The following is a 16,926-nucleotide window of genomic DNA, read 5'->3' on the forward strand; positions in this document are numbered from 1 at the left end:
CAGATACCATTTCAGTGACGGTCAGTGAACAACTTTTAAAAATATCCAGGCAAATCCTTACTCTGCAAGAAAAATAGGCATTGCGATGTGTTACACACAAGCTTCATTGCTCAGCTAACAATTAGAATTTAAATAAAATTATTTCTCTTAATTGGCCAAAGTACAGTACCTTGCTACATTGTATGTGCTCTTCAGCACCTCCTGTTCATATTCCTCTCATCTCAGTCCACCAGTTATCCTGGATTACTTCAATTTCCATAATTCCTTCATCTGTTGTTTCTTTTGCTGTTTTTCTTCATTAGATCATCAGCTCTTGGCTGACTGGCTTGGTCATTTTCTTCATACTGGTGTTCACAAAGCACTGGTCACTTCCTGACTTCACTCTGAATACTTGATTACTATCTCATCTCTTCTACTGCTGCTCACTCCCTGCACTACAACCTGTCAGATCCAATACTCCTTTCAGGACTATCAGACTCTGACCTCTGCAGCTTTCAGTCCTCTTATTCCCTTTCTGATCTCCATTCTGTATGATAGTCTCCACTTCCAACTGCACCTTCTCCCCCCAACTTAATTTCTTCAATTTTCTCTCCCACTGCTCTGTTTATCTCATCAAACCCCAGCTTCTTCTGAACCTTTATATCAGCTTCCTATACTCTGTTTTCTGCCACTGAGTGTCTATGGAGAAAATCCAGGGACAAAGTACATTTCCTGCACTCTAAATTCATTCTTCAACTTTGCACTCTTCCTTGTTAAACTCTGCTTCTTCATTCCACTCCTTAGGCATGAGAACTGTTTCCTTCTTCCCACAATCAACATATTTCCAGTCTTTCCTCAAAACACTCAGAAAGCCCTTTATAAATAGCCACTGCGAGCTTTTTAGCCACTTCCATCTCATTGCAGGTCACTATGTACCTTACAATTTGTTTGTAAAGCACTAAATATCGTAAATACTAATTATGCAAAGGCACCATGTGTAGTAGATTCCAAACTCTTTGTTTCTATGCTTCTAGGTCAGGTAGTCTGAAAACTTTAGAATTCTAGAGGAGCTACTTTCCATCTGCTCACCTTCCCAAGACTGTCAACAGGTGATGCATTCTGTGCCTGCTGAGAAGGTGTAGCAACTCCCATTTACTCTCTCAATTTGTTTTCACAGCTGATGGAAGAAGAATGCCTTCTGACTACTATTGCATTGGTCACAAATTTAGCTAAAACTACTTAGATTGCTTCGAAGTATTTCTTGGGATTTATGTTCATGTAACCTAACGATATCTGTCTGGCCCAGTCTATCAAGTTTAAGAGAATATGACTATGCTGTGAGGCAACTGGTGCCTCATTAAGCTTTAAAGTTACTTCCCTATCTTGTTTTTTTTAGGTTTTGTGTGTCAAATATTTTTCCCCGTTTTTCTTTCAGGTCCAGCAGTTGAAACTTATCTGACTTATCCAGCTGAATTCAGCTACATCTGTGCCTTACCACAAAACCCATCTTAGTTCTACACACTATCTTGAGATTCAGTGCCTTGCCATAGTTTGTCTGATATGAGAGGCAGAGATGCCTTGAGGTGACTCCAGAAATCTCTTCAGTGGCAAGAGACTTAGGTCTTTTGTGCACATGAAAATTCCACCCGTTTAATTTAAAAGGGTTTTTAAACTAAATTAAACCAGTTCAAAACCCTGCATAGATGCCCTTATTTCAGTTTGAGGGGTTTGTTTGTTTGCTTAAACCTGTTCTAATCAACTTAAACTTAATCTATATATAAAGGCAAGTTAATATTGATTTTACTGTGTCCGCACACCCTTCTGTATTAGTTTAACTAAGGGCTTGTCTACATGGCAAATTACTATGCAGCAAGCCAGGGTGCGAGTCTACAGTGGACACTGCTACAGCATAGTAGAAGTCCTAGAGTGCAGCTTAGCACATCATCTGCTTCAAAGCTGGTGCTCTGAGATGGGCACCCGGGCTTGCCACACAGTAACTCCCTGTGCAGACAAGCCCTAAATCATTTTTGAATCACACTTTTAGTTAAACTGGTGCAACTTTGCATGTAAAGAACCTTTGTATTCATGTGCCTATTACTGAATAGTGTAATCAAATCTTACACATTTTTCCATTCAATTCTGTGCAGAAAATATGGGGGTGGGGGAAGTTGACAACCACTGTCACTTTGCAGCTCCATGCATAAAGTTATTTAGCATTCCCTATGTGATGTGATCTCTATATTTCACATTGTAATGTGTGTAAATGTGTATTGATACAATACATAAGTTGTCATATGCGATTGTTCCTTCCATAGACTCTGTCACCTACAGACTGTTAGCCAGAGTGCTGTTTTCACACATACCCAGAGAATATAGTTGACTTCTTACCAGCACAGTCTGTATTTAGGCTTTTAAATTTCATAAGTGCTCAGTGCCCGTTGACCTCACTTGTGAAAATCAAATCACTTATTTAGGATACTAATAAAGCTTTAGGAGACTTACCTTCAGATATGTGTGTGTTAAAATCCGGGCAGTATTTGTTTTGCTGTTTATCTGTGGAAAATTCCAGGAATGTGTCGGTAATTTGCTATCACTTTTCTCTAGAGAATTCCTGACCCAGGGTAGTCTTCCCCTGTCCCTGAGGCCTGCTTCTGACTCTGCATCTCTGTCTTTTCTCACTTCTGTTTGTGTAAAAAGTGTACTTATGGACACAGAAGTTTCAGCCAATAGAATGGTTGATTTTCAACCTTAATTACTCCACCTCACTATTCAGAAGTCTCAGTAAATTCACAAGCCACACGTGGACTGTTGCATCATATCTCTGAATTAATCTCCATCCAGGACATACTGGTTTCTTGACATTACAGAGCAAGTTATGAGTTTAGATTAATCCAATTCAAGCTGTAATACACAAGATTGCATCCATCACAGATGGAGAACCCGGCAGGACAGTCAGGCCCTTTTGGATGGATCATCTTGTTTGACAAACAATGCACAGCATTGGCCTCTTGTGAAAACAAGCGTCCTGACCAAGATTCCAATGTCTAAATCTAATCATGTTTTGTCCTTTTTACCTTAGTTAAACCAATTTATTAGTGTAATTAAGTAGAATAAGGTGGTGGTGAAGCACTGGCATGGGTTACCTAGGGAGGTGGTGGAATCTCCATCTTTAGAGGTTTTTAAGGCCCAGCTTGACAAAGCCCTGGCTGGGATGATTTAATTGGGGTTGGTCCTGCTTTGAGCAGGGGATTGGACTAGATGACCCCCTGAGGTCTCTTCCAACCCTAATATTCTATGATTCTATAATAGGTGTAAGGTCTTGATTCTCTTACAGGACTCATATTTCCATGGGAAACTCTCCTATATTCCTATCTGAACTACGGATGACATTTCTTAGTAATTTACATGCTATTTAGGTTTCCACTAATACATAGAAATTAGTGAGTCTGTCAGACTCTGGTCATCTGTTTCATAAAACTCATTCCACTGAAATCCCAAAATAAGGGATTCATTATGTTCATTACTAAACTAATGATTTCCCTTCAACGGCGAGGTGACTTGTAGACTTCAGTTTCCAGAATCTCTTATTTCTGATGACAGTGAGCTCAACCATTGGAATGAGAAACTTGAGACCACAATTATAATTTTTGTACCATTAAGGGGGACTACAGATTGGACAATTATTCCAATGAGATTTCCTTTCTTATTCATACCAATTTCACCAATGGTTAAAGGGGGCTAAGATTTATAAAAAACTAAAGCATACTAAAACTGTTGGAGTGTCCATTCAGCTTTGGTCTTTCTGACACAGCTTGAATTAACAAATTTCCACGAGAACAATGTAAAGATGGGGTCTGAGCTTTGTTCATGGTAATTCTTGATAAACTCCAACTTCACAGTTCTGAGGTGATTCTCTAGGTCAGTCTGCTTGAAATAGGATTTCTGCATTCATTTACAAATCATTACTGTCTAGACTCACTCTCAGAAAGTCTGGTTTGGGGGCACAATCTGGCTGAGTGCCCAATCTTGTGCCCCCACAAATTTTATTGATTACTGGACGTCTCTTAAATAGTTCTTCTGCTCTAGGTTCTTTGCTTAGAAGTTTCAATTTAAACAGCAATGACTGCTTAAAGGCTGCATGTGATCGTTTCCTTTTGGCAAAAAGCTCCGGCTAATTGCTTGGTCTTTTATAGAACATCCTTGAAGCTTTTAAGTTTTTAAGAGCTGGGAACCTATTGCAATTGGTACCTATATGGAGAAAAAAGTTCCTGTAAATTGTGGTGGTGTTCTCTGAAATGATACATTGTAATAGACCCACCTTCACTCATGCACTTTCCCAGTAAAGTTGCAAATTCGTGCTTGTATTCTCTTATGCTGACACCTTTTGCTTGAAGATGGAACTGATGGTTAGCCAGCATTATGGAACAACATGCCACCTTCTTCCCTAGAATTTTATACCTATAGGAATTCTGCCAGTCACAGACTCAAAGCATGGACACAGAGCGTTGATCTGTTACAACATATACTTTCAGAAAACAGTTACTGGTAAGTAATTCTCTCTTCCTGACACATCCCTGTGCCTCCTATGCCCCGCAACTCCCCTCTTCTCTCTTTATGTCCTTAATCCATATTCCCAGCTTCCCCATCTATCCAAGATCGCACCAATTTTTTCAAGATAAACATTTCCAAGCTAGTTTTTCTCCTCTGCCCACTCTTTCCACCATTTCCTCCCACCCAACAGCCTTAATTTCAGTCTTGTAACATGGCTCTCTTGGTGTCAATCTCTAACCCTTCAGTCTGTCTCCTCAGCTCCATCCATTCTCACCTCCTAATTTCTGTCTCTTTATCTCGTTTAGCTATTTTCAAGCCTGATTTTGTATCCCCTATTTTTAAAAAGCCTCCCTGGACCTTGCATTGCTTCTCCAACTACTCTCTCATCTCCTTATGCATGCCATCTATTTCCAGGGCCCTTTACTTGCTTCTAATTCTTGTGGATTTCCTACAGTCTTAACTCCTGACCTCTCCATTTTACCAAAAAAGTTGCTCCATATTATATTAAGAAATCATTTGACAAATATAATTGAAACATACCTAATTTTTTATAATTTTTTTGTTGCGTTCAGAAGCTCCAACAAAAAGATTTTCAATTTTAGGTACAGCTAAACGTGTCACATTTCTGCCCAGACTGCCCTAACTCCAACATACAGGCATTATGTAATCTGTCCATATTTGAAGAGATGTTGAGTCTGGTGCAGCTGTAGATTTAAAAGATTTATATTTTGTTCTCTATATTTTATAGTAAAAAGTAAGATTTTTGTCCAAGGTAATATTTTGTTATATGATCTAGGGTTCCACAAGACCCCATCCAGTATTTTTTAAATCCTCCTTAAAATCTTTAAATCAATGCTGCATGTCCCTGTATTATTGGGAAAGAGGTTACAGTAAAGGATGTGTTGCCCCATGAAACATGCAGACCATCTATTAAATCATATCACTAGCAATCCTGAGGGAAGGGGTTTGGGAAGGAAATGAACTGATGTCTACATGGAATTACTGTACTGGGGACTTTTGATTTGACAAGAGAGTTTTAATGGATTCAAATATAGTTGAAGTAAAGGTGGTGATAACTGAAATAAATTGTGGTCACAATTCAGTGAACCGAGCCAGCACCACAAAAACACCATCCGTAACATAATAGTTTAAAAAGCAGCTCTTCTCTGGAAAATGGCTGGAAAAAATTGCACCTTTTTATTCAGCTGATCTAGTACTCAGTGTGTATTCAGAGTAATATTTTTTTTAGGTCCAGAAAGGACCCTTATGTTCATCTAGTCTGACTTCTTGCATAACATGGGCCATATTATTTCATCCAGTAATTTCTCCATGAAGCCCATAACTTCTGGCTGAAGTAGAACACAATTTTTATTCCGCTTATGCTGACTCATTACATTTGTCCTATTTTTTTTTTTTATTCCTGTTGACACTGGGAGAGGAAGCCGAATTCTATCCCAGTTCGCCCATAATCAGTGGGATTGTTTACAGATTTCCAATTGCAGATTCTTTATTGTTGATTGATGTGTCAGACAGGAAGAACAAAGGTTGACTACGGCTATGTCTACACTACAGACCTTACAGTGGTGCAGCTGTAAGGTCTCCTGTGTAGCTGCTCTATGCTGGTGGGAGAGAGGTCTCCCGCTGGCATAATTAAACCACCCCAACAAGTGGTGGTAGCTATGTCGGCAGGAGACGCTCTCCCACCGACAGTGCTGTCTAGCACTTTTGTCAGTGAAACTTATGTTGGTTAGGGGGTGTCTTTTCGCACCCCTGACTGAAAAAAGTTTTGCCGAAAACAGTGCTAGTATAGACAAAGCCTTAGAATGAGTTTGCATGGCTGGCAGTGAGAAAGACATTTTTATTTGTAAACTGATCAGATTTGGAAGTCATTGGAAGACAAAAAAACAGGTAACTCCACAATGTCATTTTTAGAGTCACTTGCATAGTACAACTGCCCTATAATTTAACTGATGGTCTTTTCACAGTACATGCCTAGGACTGACCTAGTCTAAGGGGTTAAACTGCTACACTGCAATTCACCAAGCAGTTCTGTGGATATAACTAGCCAGATTTTTTTTTATAATAAATCTTGTAGTCTCCATACTGTAGGTGCCACTTCATCTGCTTCCCCTGAGGAATACAATTCACAACCACTAAAAAAATAAGAACCTTTGAGAGCATTATTTTCTGGTGCCTCTGCCTCCCAGTCTAATTCCTTGGGCAGTGCAACCACACAGTACTCTCTTGAGGCTTATGGTAAAGCCATGATTTAACCCTTTGAATTCTATAAATGCTTGTTTCTTTTGCTTGAGGTCATGAAAGGCCGTAGGAATAGTCTGATTGCCATAACAGGCTTTTAATTACAGACTACAAGCACAGGCAAGAGTGAGCATAATATGGTTACTTTGCACTCCAAGAATATTTGAAATCTTTTAAATCGTTGACTTGGAAATATTGTACTTCTCAGAAAATTATGTCTCTTGGGGCTTGTCTATACTTATGCGGTAGTTCGACGGCTGGCAATCGAACTTCCGGGTTCGATTTATCGCGTCTAGTCTGGACGTGATAAATCGATCCCGGAAGTGCTCGCCGTCGACTGCGGTACTCCAGCTCGGCGAGAGGAGTACCGCGGAGTCGACGGGGAGCCTGCCTGCCGCGTGTGGACCGCGTCTGAACCGCGGTAAGTTCGAACTAAGGTATGTCGACTTCAGCTACGTTATTCACGTAGCTGAAGTTGCGTACCTTAGTTCGAATTGGGGGGTTAGTGTAGACCAGGCCTTATAATAAAGAGATCAACAATATTAGTGCCACTACAGCTGGAGGGCAAGGACTGGTTTGGGACAGCACAGTTTTAAAGGAGGATAAGCAGCTTTTTCATTTTTACGTCATTTTAGTGTGGGTTTTTGTTGCCAAATTTTGTCCATTAAGCACTGAAATCTTAAAAAAATGTAGGTATTTGTAAAGTTCAGTTTTTAATTGCTCGCTTCTTTTTCATAGGGCCTCTTAATCCTGTTGGACTGTCTTTGCTGGGAGGATTTGCAAGCAGAACTGCTGAGTACTCCATGACCCCAATTCAAATACCACTTCATGGAAGCACCCAAGTCTAACTTCAAAAACCATGTATTTTCAAGATGAATGCATCTATCACCTAGTCCCTCATAATATGTACTATTGTTAATGCACCTGAAACAGACCTCATTGCAGTAATACTAAACATTCTGCATCAGAACTAGAAACGGTCTTTCTACAGGCTATAGTTTAAATTCAGCAAATTGCTACTGGTTTTGCTGTAAGGCAAAATGTTCTATTGTGTGTAAGGAAGACTCCTGAAATTGCAATTTCATGCTGTTTGCCTGAGATTGCTGAAGTGAGCCATATCTTTTCTTATGTGGGGCTTTCTTGCATTGTGAATAGGAAACTAAGAGTTTTCACTTGCACAGCTTCCTTCAACTCATCCCTTTTTGGGGGCAGAACTTGACCAGCCCTGGATCTGACAGGCTGCTTGGAACATAGAACTTGCAGATCTCAGGGATTCAGTTGATGACAGAGCCATCTCTATATAAATGTCCTGTAATTGAGCACTGGTTCCTCGCCCCTTTCCCCACCAAAGCATGCAACAGTATGGTTCCAGAAGCTGCTGCTAGGGGATTTTCCTGAGGAGACTGCTGCTTATCACTCCTTGGAGAACATTGGGATGGTCAGACTATAGAGCGGAAGAGCAAGTAAATTAAAGCTGACTGGGTTCAGCAAGCAAATGATTCCTGATTTCCCATTGAGTTGGTGGGGTTACCTTGGCCCAACCACACACAAATGCCAAGCTTTATATTTGTGGAGCACCTGTGGAGGGGTTTCCTGGGGTCAGGGAAAGGTGGAGATGAAGCCACGGAGACTGGAATCCCCACTCTGATAAACAGACCAGTAATTGACTCCACTGGAAGTGTAGAAAAGAAGTAGGCCCGCTGTTAGGGTCATGGTGTAATCTGCAGCTCTGCTTTTCCCAGCAAAAGGTGTCCGTGTGGAAAGACCAAACAGAACAGTTGTAGATGTGAGACATTTATGCAGCCATTTCTATTACTTGGAACACATTTAATACTTGAGTGCAGCATTGTACATACTAAGCTTTGCTTGAAGAACAAAACATTTTTAAAAGTTAGTTGTAAAATGTACTGCATAATCACAGTGGTATTTAGGAAAGAATTCTACTATTTTTGTGTTCACTGTAAATCTCATAATTCAAAATATATTTCAAATAAATGTACCAATATAATCAGGTAGTTTTGTTTTTTAAAATGTGTACTGTAATAGGTGCAGAAGTTCTCTGGTGATGCACAGGTAAATGAGTCCGTGTGAGCGGCAGAGCTAAAGGTAGATGATGGACTTGTTCTGGCCAGCACAACAATCATACGGTAGAAAGAAGTGGGTTAGGGACTTATAGTATCTGTTTATAAAGTAAAAAAACTAGTAAAGATCTGTTTAGTTGTGCCCTTTGAAAAAAGAAACAGCATTTTTATATATATATATATATATATATATACACACACACACACACACACACACACACACACACACACACATTAGGGCTGTCAAACGATTAAAAAAATAATGGCAATTAATCGCACTGTTAAAAATAGAGTACCATTTATTTAAATATTTTTGGATGTTTTCTACATTTTCAAATATATTGATTTGAATTTCAAAACAGAGTGCAAAGTGTACAGCCCTCACTTTATATTTATTTTTTATTACATATATTTGCATGGTAAAAAAACAAAAGAAATAGTATATTTCAATTCACCTCATACAAGTACTGTAGTGCAATCTCTTTATCATGAAAGTGGAACTTACAAATGTACAAAAAAACTGCATTCAAAAATAAAGCAATGTAAAATGTTAGACCCTGCAAGTTCACTCAGACAAACAAGTTTGTTTACATTTGCAGGAGATAATGCTGCCCAGTTCTTGTTTACAATGTCACCTGAAAGTGAGAACAGGCGTTCGGATGGCACTGTTGTAGCCAGTGTCGCAAGTTATTTACGTGCTAGATGTGCTAAAGATTCATATGTCCCTTCATGCTTCAACCACCATTCCAGAAGACATGTGTCCATGCTGATGACAGGTTCTGCTCGATAACGATCCAAAGCAGAGTGGACTGACGCATGTTCATTTTCATCATCTGAGTAAGATGCCACCAGCAGAAGGTTGATTTTCTTTTTTGGTGGTTCGGGTTCTGTAGTTTCTGCATCGGAGTGTTTCTCTTTTAAGACATCTGAAAGCATTTTCTACACCTTGTCCCTCTCCGATTTTGGAAGGCACTTCAGATTCTTAAACCTTGGGGTGAGTGCTGTATCTATCCTTAGAAATCTCACATTGATACCTTCTTTGCATTTTGTCAAATCTGCTGTGAAAGTGTTCCTAAAACGAACAAGTGCTGGGTCATGATCCGAGACTGCTATAACATGAAATATATGGCAGAATGTGGGTAAAAGAGAACAGGAGACATATAATTCTCCCCCAAGGAGTTCAGTCACAAAATTAATTAATCCATTATTTTTTTAACAAGCATCCTCAGCATGAAAGCATGTCCTCTGGAATGGTGCCCGAAGCATGAAGGGGCATATGAATGTTTAGCATATCTGGCACGTAAATACTTTGCAACACTGGCTACTAGAGTGTCATGTGAACGCCTGTTCTCACTTTCAGGTGACATTGTAAATAAAAAGCAGTCAGCAGTATCTCCCGTAAATGTAAACAAACTTGTTCATCTTAGCAAGTGGCTGAACAAGAAGTAGGACTGAATGGACTTGTAGGCTAAAGTTTTACATTGTTTTGTTTTTGAGTGTAGTTATGTAACAAAAAAAATCTACATTTGAAAGTTGCACTTCATGATAGAGATTGCACTACAGTACTTGTGTTACATGAATTGAAAAATACTATTTCCTTTATCATTTTTACAGTGCAAATATTTGTAATAAAAAAATAGTGAGCACTGTACACTTTGTATTCTGTGTTGTAATAGAAATCAATATATTTGAAAATGTAGAAAAACATCCAAACATATTTAATAATTTTCAGTTGGTATTCTATTAACAGTGCAATTCATTTTTTAATTGCAGTTAATTTTTGGAGTTAATTGCGTGAGTTAATTGCGATTGATTTACAGCCCTACTACACATACATACACATATATATACAAACACACACTCTTGCTATTTCTACTTTTAAATACCTGTTAAAAAGCAGTGATGGCTACCATGAATGGGTCCAGATAAAGAAAATTACTTTCCTAGAGCTCAAGTATCAGGGGAAAGCTTATGCCCAAATAAATGTTAGTCTTTAAGGTGCCACCAGACTCTGTGTTGTTTTCCTAGAGCTGTATTACATAGCAAGCTTCAGCTGCTTCTTAGCTCCTTGATTTTTAGAAAACTAATTCTTGTCTCTCCTAAGCCAGAAACCTGCACAAGATACAAAGGTTATGTGACTAGGCACCACTCTTTTTTTAGTCAGACCTGCAGTGTTTCATGGAAACGTTGTTTTCCCCAGGAGTGTTTCTCTGGTACAGGATGGAATAGCTAGACAGACGCACCCAGGTTCAAGTCCCTGCTTTGAATCAGGCAAAACACGAGCTTGAATGTGGGTCACCCACATTGCTGCTGGGTGCCCTAATAACCAGGCTATTCTGGGCTTGTGCTTGCTCACTATTTATATGATTTTTTTTCTTCAAAATTTAAAAAGATCTGTTTCAGAATGAAAATTTCTTACCTCAAAACTTCTTGCAAAAAGGAAATATTGTCTTCTGGCCACCCAAGTGACAAATGCTAGTTAGCATATGCTTGGCTAGTTTCCATATTAAACTTTCATATTATTTCATTAATATTTATTCATTAAAAGCAGATTTTGTTTGTCATCAGTTTCATCCAAAAGCTGCCTGGGTGACCCAGCAATATAAAAATACAGGCAATGCCTCCCCATTAGATAAATAAAATTGGCTCATCTGGACACTACCAGGCAATAATCAAATTGGGTCACTTTCTAATGGCCAGAATGCAAAAATACTTTTCAAATACTTTTTTATTTTTGTGAGATGCTCAGCTGACTCAGAATGGCTTTGCTTTAAAATTTGGTAGGTACAGTACATGGTCCTGCATGAGGGATGTGGGCTTTGCTTTGAACAAGGGAGTTGCGTGAGCTAGTGATTTAAGACCAGAATGTAGTCATAGAAACTTTTGATTTCGACCACACATCCCAGTCATGTTTTGGGCCTTCCTTCTTTCACTTCCTATCTGTAATGGGGTACAGTACTGGTAAGTCACAGCTGGGAACGTTCTGAAGATTACTCGATAAATGGTAGTACAATTCCTTGAAACTGGAAAGGGCTTGACAAGCTAAATATTGGTTGAAGAAATTTGGTTTTGAAATCTTATAGCTTTTTGAAAATCTGACTTAAGCACAGGCCCTAGTCCTTATCTTTAGAAAGCTGCATCAGATTCGAGTGTACAGAATGTTCTCACTACCATTTCTAGCTAGAGAATGAAATGTGTATGTCTACTTAATGCCATCCTTTCTTAGATCACATGTTGTGTAAAGAGAACATACTTTTATTTAAAACCCATTTCCTACAGCAAAAACCTGCAACTTTTTTCTGTGGCACCTGCACATGCGCGCACATGCACCTTAACCTCCAAAGGCAATAGGTTAAGGCCAGTGAAAAGATCTCCTTTCTGACACTAATGTTGCTTTGTCTAATTTTATATAATACTTCATATCCGCTTGACCTGTTGTGGTCTAGAGCAGTGGTTTTTCAAACTTTTTTTTCTGGCGACCCAGTTGAAAATTGTTGATGCCCGCAACCCAACAGAGCTGGGGATGAGGGGTTTGGGGTGTGGGGAGGGGCTCAGGGCTGGGGCAGGGGATTGGGCTGGAGAGGGTCAGGGCTTTGGGCTGAGGGGTTTGGGGTTCAGGAAGGGGCTCTGCGTTTGAGGTGGGGCTCAGGGCAGGGGATTGGGGTGCTGCCTTACCGCTGGCAACTCCCGGTCAGCTGGTGTGGAGAGGCGGACTTCCCACCTGTCTTGGCACCGTGGACGCGCTGCGCCCTGGAAGCATCCAGCAGCAGGTCTGGCTCCTAAGCAAAGGTGCGCAAGCAGCTCTGCACAGCTCTTGCCTGAGGCACCGCCTCCCCCCCCAGCTCCCATTAGTCAGGAACTGGCCAATGGGAGTGCGGAGCTGGTGCTCGGGGCGGGGGCAGCGCTTGGAGTTCCGTGGCCCCCTGCCTAGGAGCTGGATCTGCTGCTGGCCACTTCCAGGGCGCAGCGTGGCATCGGAACAGGTAGGAACTAGCCTTCCTTAGCTGGGCAGCACTGCCAACGGGACTTTTAACAGCCTGGTCAGTTGTGCTGACCAGAGCCGCCGCGACCCAGTGCCTTACATTCCACGACCCACAGTTTGAAAACGACTGGTCTAGACAGATGAGGTAGTTATGTTTCAAACTAGTGTGTCCAAACCACAAGTGAACCCCACTTGTGAGGGCAGGCAATGCTGCACGACTTCCATGTCTGCCCCAATCCTCTTTTCCCACACATTCTGCAAATTTATCCCTGTTAATATGGACAGAGGGTGTGGTCAGCTTCCCCCCAATGCAGCACCATGCAGAGGCTTCACGCTCAGGCAAGCAGCCCGTTGTTCCAAGCTTCTCTCTCTGACTCTCAGCTCAGCTACAGAAACTCTTGCTGATATGGAGGTTTAGATCCATTTCAAAATAGACTAATTCATTTTAAGGCTTAGAAGCAGCCTCTGTGAGCTAGTCTGACCTCAACCAATCATAGCATTTCCCCAACTGATTCCTGCATCAAGCCCATGACTTTAATTGAACTAGAGCACATTTTTTATATCCTGAGTGGATAGCTAAGACTTCAGTTGATGGCAAAATCTCCACCTGCCTATGTAAGTTTCAGTAATGAGGGTTAAATCTGCAGCTTATTTCCAGTCAATTGGTTTAGCTTCAGCATCTAGCCACTGGAGTGCTGTGCCTTTGTCTATCAAATCGGATGTAGGTTCTACTAGCCTATGACAGTGAGTGATCAATGTTACCCAAAAGAGCCACAGTAGTGTGAATTCATGATCTAATTAACTTTTTTTAATATATATTTTCTCACAGCAAAATGACTGATCCAGTATTATTTTATCAAATAGTTCAATAACATAGTAAAAGCAGTCTGATTGGTTAATACTTAAAATCTCAGTGTTTTAATAGCATGTGCTGCAAAGAGCTGCAGGAGCCACATTAAATAGACACTTGCAGCTCACAAGCCTCAGTCTGAGTATCACTCTTAACCTTTATTCAGGTAAATGGATTTGAGTTTTCCTGGATTCTCTTTGTCCGGCTTTCCAGAAATTGAATAATTTTTGTAGTTCTCTTTTGAATCCTTTAAAAAACAATGTTGACAAATTGTGCAGTGTGAACACCAGGGCTGAGCACATTTGAAAATTCTACTCTACAGTTGCTGAGGCACCCGGATCCAATACATTCTCCTTTGACAAAGAAAATGTGTATAGGAGCTTTGCAATTAGCTTGGAATTTTGTCCTGCTTGCTAGAGACTGTTTCCTGTTGACTTTTGAATGCACACTACCTTGCACTAATCAGGTTTTTGTGTTGAACAAATTGTAGGCTGAAGCCTGATTTCAGTGCCCAGGAGGAAGTCTTTTTGTAAGGATCCCAAAAAAAAGCACCACCCATGGAAATATTAGTATTTCCATCCTTAGTGTCTCTACTGTACATACAACCTAGATTACTGTGTAAAAGTAGTCTATTACTATGTTAAACTTTGGGGCGGGGACTGGGGCTATAGATTGACTGCTGTTAACACCTCTCAGGTTAGCCTCTCTTGCGTGAGCATGGCAATACTGCAGAACACACAAACTGCACCAACCACTTATAGGAGCAGCTGATGAGTTGTGCTAATTTGAGCTGTAGCTTAATAGACCCTGATGGACCAGCCAATTCAAATTTAAAGCACCACCACACTTGCATTAAGGGTCTGTGTGGACAGGACTTGAGTTGGGGACAATGCTTGAGTTATAATTTGAATTAATCTTATAGTGAGGAAAACCCTGAGTGTTCCTAGATGTTGTGTAGAGGCCTGGCAGTGCTCCACTCCCACGTGGTGCCTCTAGGTGGGCTTGAGGTAGCCCAAAAAAAAAAAGTGCCTCCCCACCTCTCACCCATGGTGATGTGCCTCGTTTGGATGAAAAATAATACACTAAAGTTCTTTATCTCCTTTTCCCCCTCCCCCAGCTTGATACAAGTGAAAGCCTCTGAGAAGCAGAATTTATTTGACATGAACACAGCAACTCAACCTTTGAAGTCCGTAAAGAAGTGCCTTAATCAGCCCACTGAGTGGAATCTGAATTTTGCAACGGTATCTCTTGCCAATTGTAAAGTTTTTAACCAAAATCTCAAAACTGATGAGAACAAATAGATTGCAGCTATTCTTGCACTATTATTTTGTACATTGTTTTTCTTCTGCTGAATCATAAGCATTTATTAAATTGATCTTGAAATGATCTCTTGTGATTTGGCTTTATATTAAAATCATTAGCATTATTCATTTTGATGTACTCTTTGTATGTTTTTTACATGAAGGTTTGCATTTGACCATTATGGAATTTTGCAGTACAAATCTCATATCAGATGTTTCCCTTTTAATAGTATTTCATGGGGGGGGCGGGAGGTTATGTTCTTTTAAGTTTAATTATATAATTATCCCAGTTTTATTTTTGTGCATGAAAGTTAATATATTTTGTGACATGGGTCACTAACTGTAAAGATTTATGGCAATGATTCAGAAACAATTCTGTAACAGGTGGAGACTGACTACCTCGAAGCAAAGCAGTAAAAAGATAAGGCAAAGATGTATAAAATCTCATTCATAAATGTTCAAAATTTACAGAACAATCAGATTGCACAGTATGTTTTCCTTCTCTAGGGGGTTGAGGGTGGGGTTTATTTTCACTTATCCTGAGAACGTGTCAATATTTAAAAATTAGTCTAAAAGAAAGGCCAGCCTTGCAGGAGAAATCTCTTGAAAGATTGTCATTCAACCCTGTATCTGCACTTTTTTAAATTGATGTTTCTGATAAGTGGTCTATTTTGTTTTGTTTCTATGAATTTTCCTGTCACCAATTAAAATGGATGTAAACACATTTCCAGTTAATTGCTTTATTGCATTTTAGAATTAATTTCACACTTCAACAGTATACCTCTTAAGCCCATGTAAATGTTTCCATTTTATTACCTAGTAGACATTTTTATCAAGCCTAAATCATAGCCTCAGCTATGGTTATTTGACATGTCTAATAAAAATTGTAGTGATAGTAGTGTGCTGTTACATTAGTTACTTAGAAGAAACCTATACTGCACATTTCCCTTTTCTAGATGCACTTATTTTATGGACAGAGCAAAGATTCTTTCTTGGTTCTATATTATCAAGGATGGAGAACTCAGTGAGAGTCAATAGCCTGGAAGAAGTGTCCTTCAATGACAGTATCTATTTATAAATTTTAGACAAAAGTGTCCTGGTTGTTTGCAGCACTGACTCACCCTCTTGGAATGTAAGGGGGAAGGCTTTAAAGGTGCAAGCCCTGGCATTGGAAACCCCTTTCTCCACGCAGCAGGCAAGGCAGCACCGACCGTCTCTCCCTTTGATGTGTGACTATCAGGTGGGGTTTGAACCTGCTGTGGGCATTGTACTAGTTGCTTCTTTTTTAGAGGGCTTGGGAAAGAATTTTTTCCCTCGCCACCATATTGGTGTCAATGGAGTGGGTTTTTGTTGTTTTTTTGCCTTTCCCACAGCAGGGGTTAAGGAACATCTAACTACAACTAGAGAGAGAGAGAGAGTAAAAATGGATTCTGCCAGGGCAGAGAGCAGACCCCTATGTGCTCATAGCAAACTGTGTGGCCTTTTGTACCAATTGCAGCTTATTGGGTGGTGATTTCATTCCTAGATACGAGTTGCAGGAAATCAGGTATACAGGATTTTTCTCCTCTAAACAAATATCTACTCAGCCTGAAACTAGCAATGCTGTTTCAGCTATCACCAGTGTACTACATCAAGACACACTCTAGCAGGTATTAAGATACTTCAAAGCAGATAAAAGAGCCAGACCCAGCATCTGCCCTATTTTTTCTAAATAGGACTTTCAGAACTTCGACAGTGTACATTTTTAACTTGACTGCCAAAGCTTGTTTTCTTAACAGTAATCACCTAGGGGTGGCGGGAAGGGAGAAAGTGTCCAATCACATCCCTCTCCTAACAGCCCTATTTTGTCCTTTGCTAAAACAGTAGTTTTACAAATCACCCATGTACTTCCTTACCAACATAAGTCCTATACTGCATGGGGAA

At 40.1% G+C, this 16,926-nt stretch overlaps 1 protein-coding gene across 1 annotated transcript in view; it reads left to right on the top strand.

Moving 5' to 3' along the window:
- LOC113406025 overlaps positions 1 to 14,901 on the top strand; it is a 30,664-nt gene extending 15,763 nt beyond the window's left edge. Inside the window, exon 3 of the mRNA XM_026648128.1 lies at positions 14,820 to 14,901. Within this exon, the coding sequence (XP_026503913.1) occupies positions 14,820 to 14,824 (5 nt within the window). The 3' untranslated portion in view covers positions 14,825 to 14,901. The remainder of the gene's footprint in view (positions 1 to 14,819) is intronic.
- Positions 14,902 to 16,926: the final 2,025 nt, after the last annotated feature.

Source organism: Terrapene carolina, unplaced genomic scaffold (assembly GCF_002925995.2).
Source record: "Terrapene carolina triunguis isolate 2854851 unplaced genomic scaffold, T_m_triunguis-2.0 Scaffold66, whole genome shotgun sequence".
Taxonomy (NCBI): Eukaryota; Metazoa; Chordata; order Testudines; family Emydidae; genus Terrapene; species Terrapene triunguis.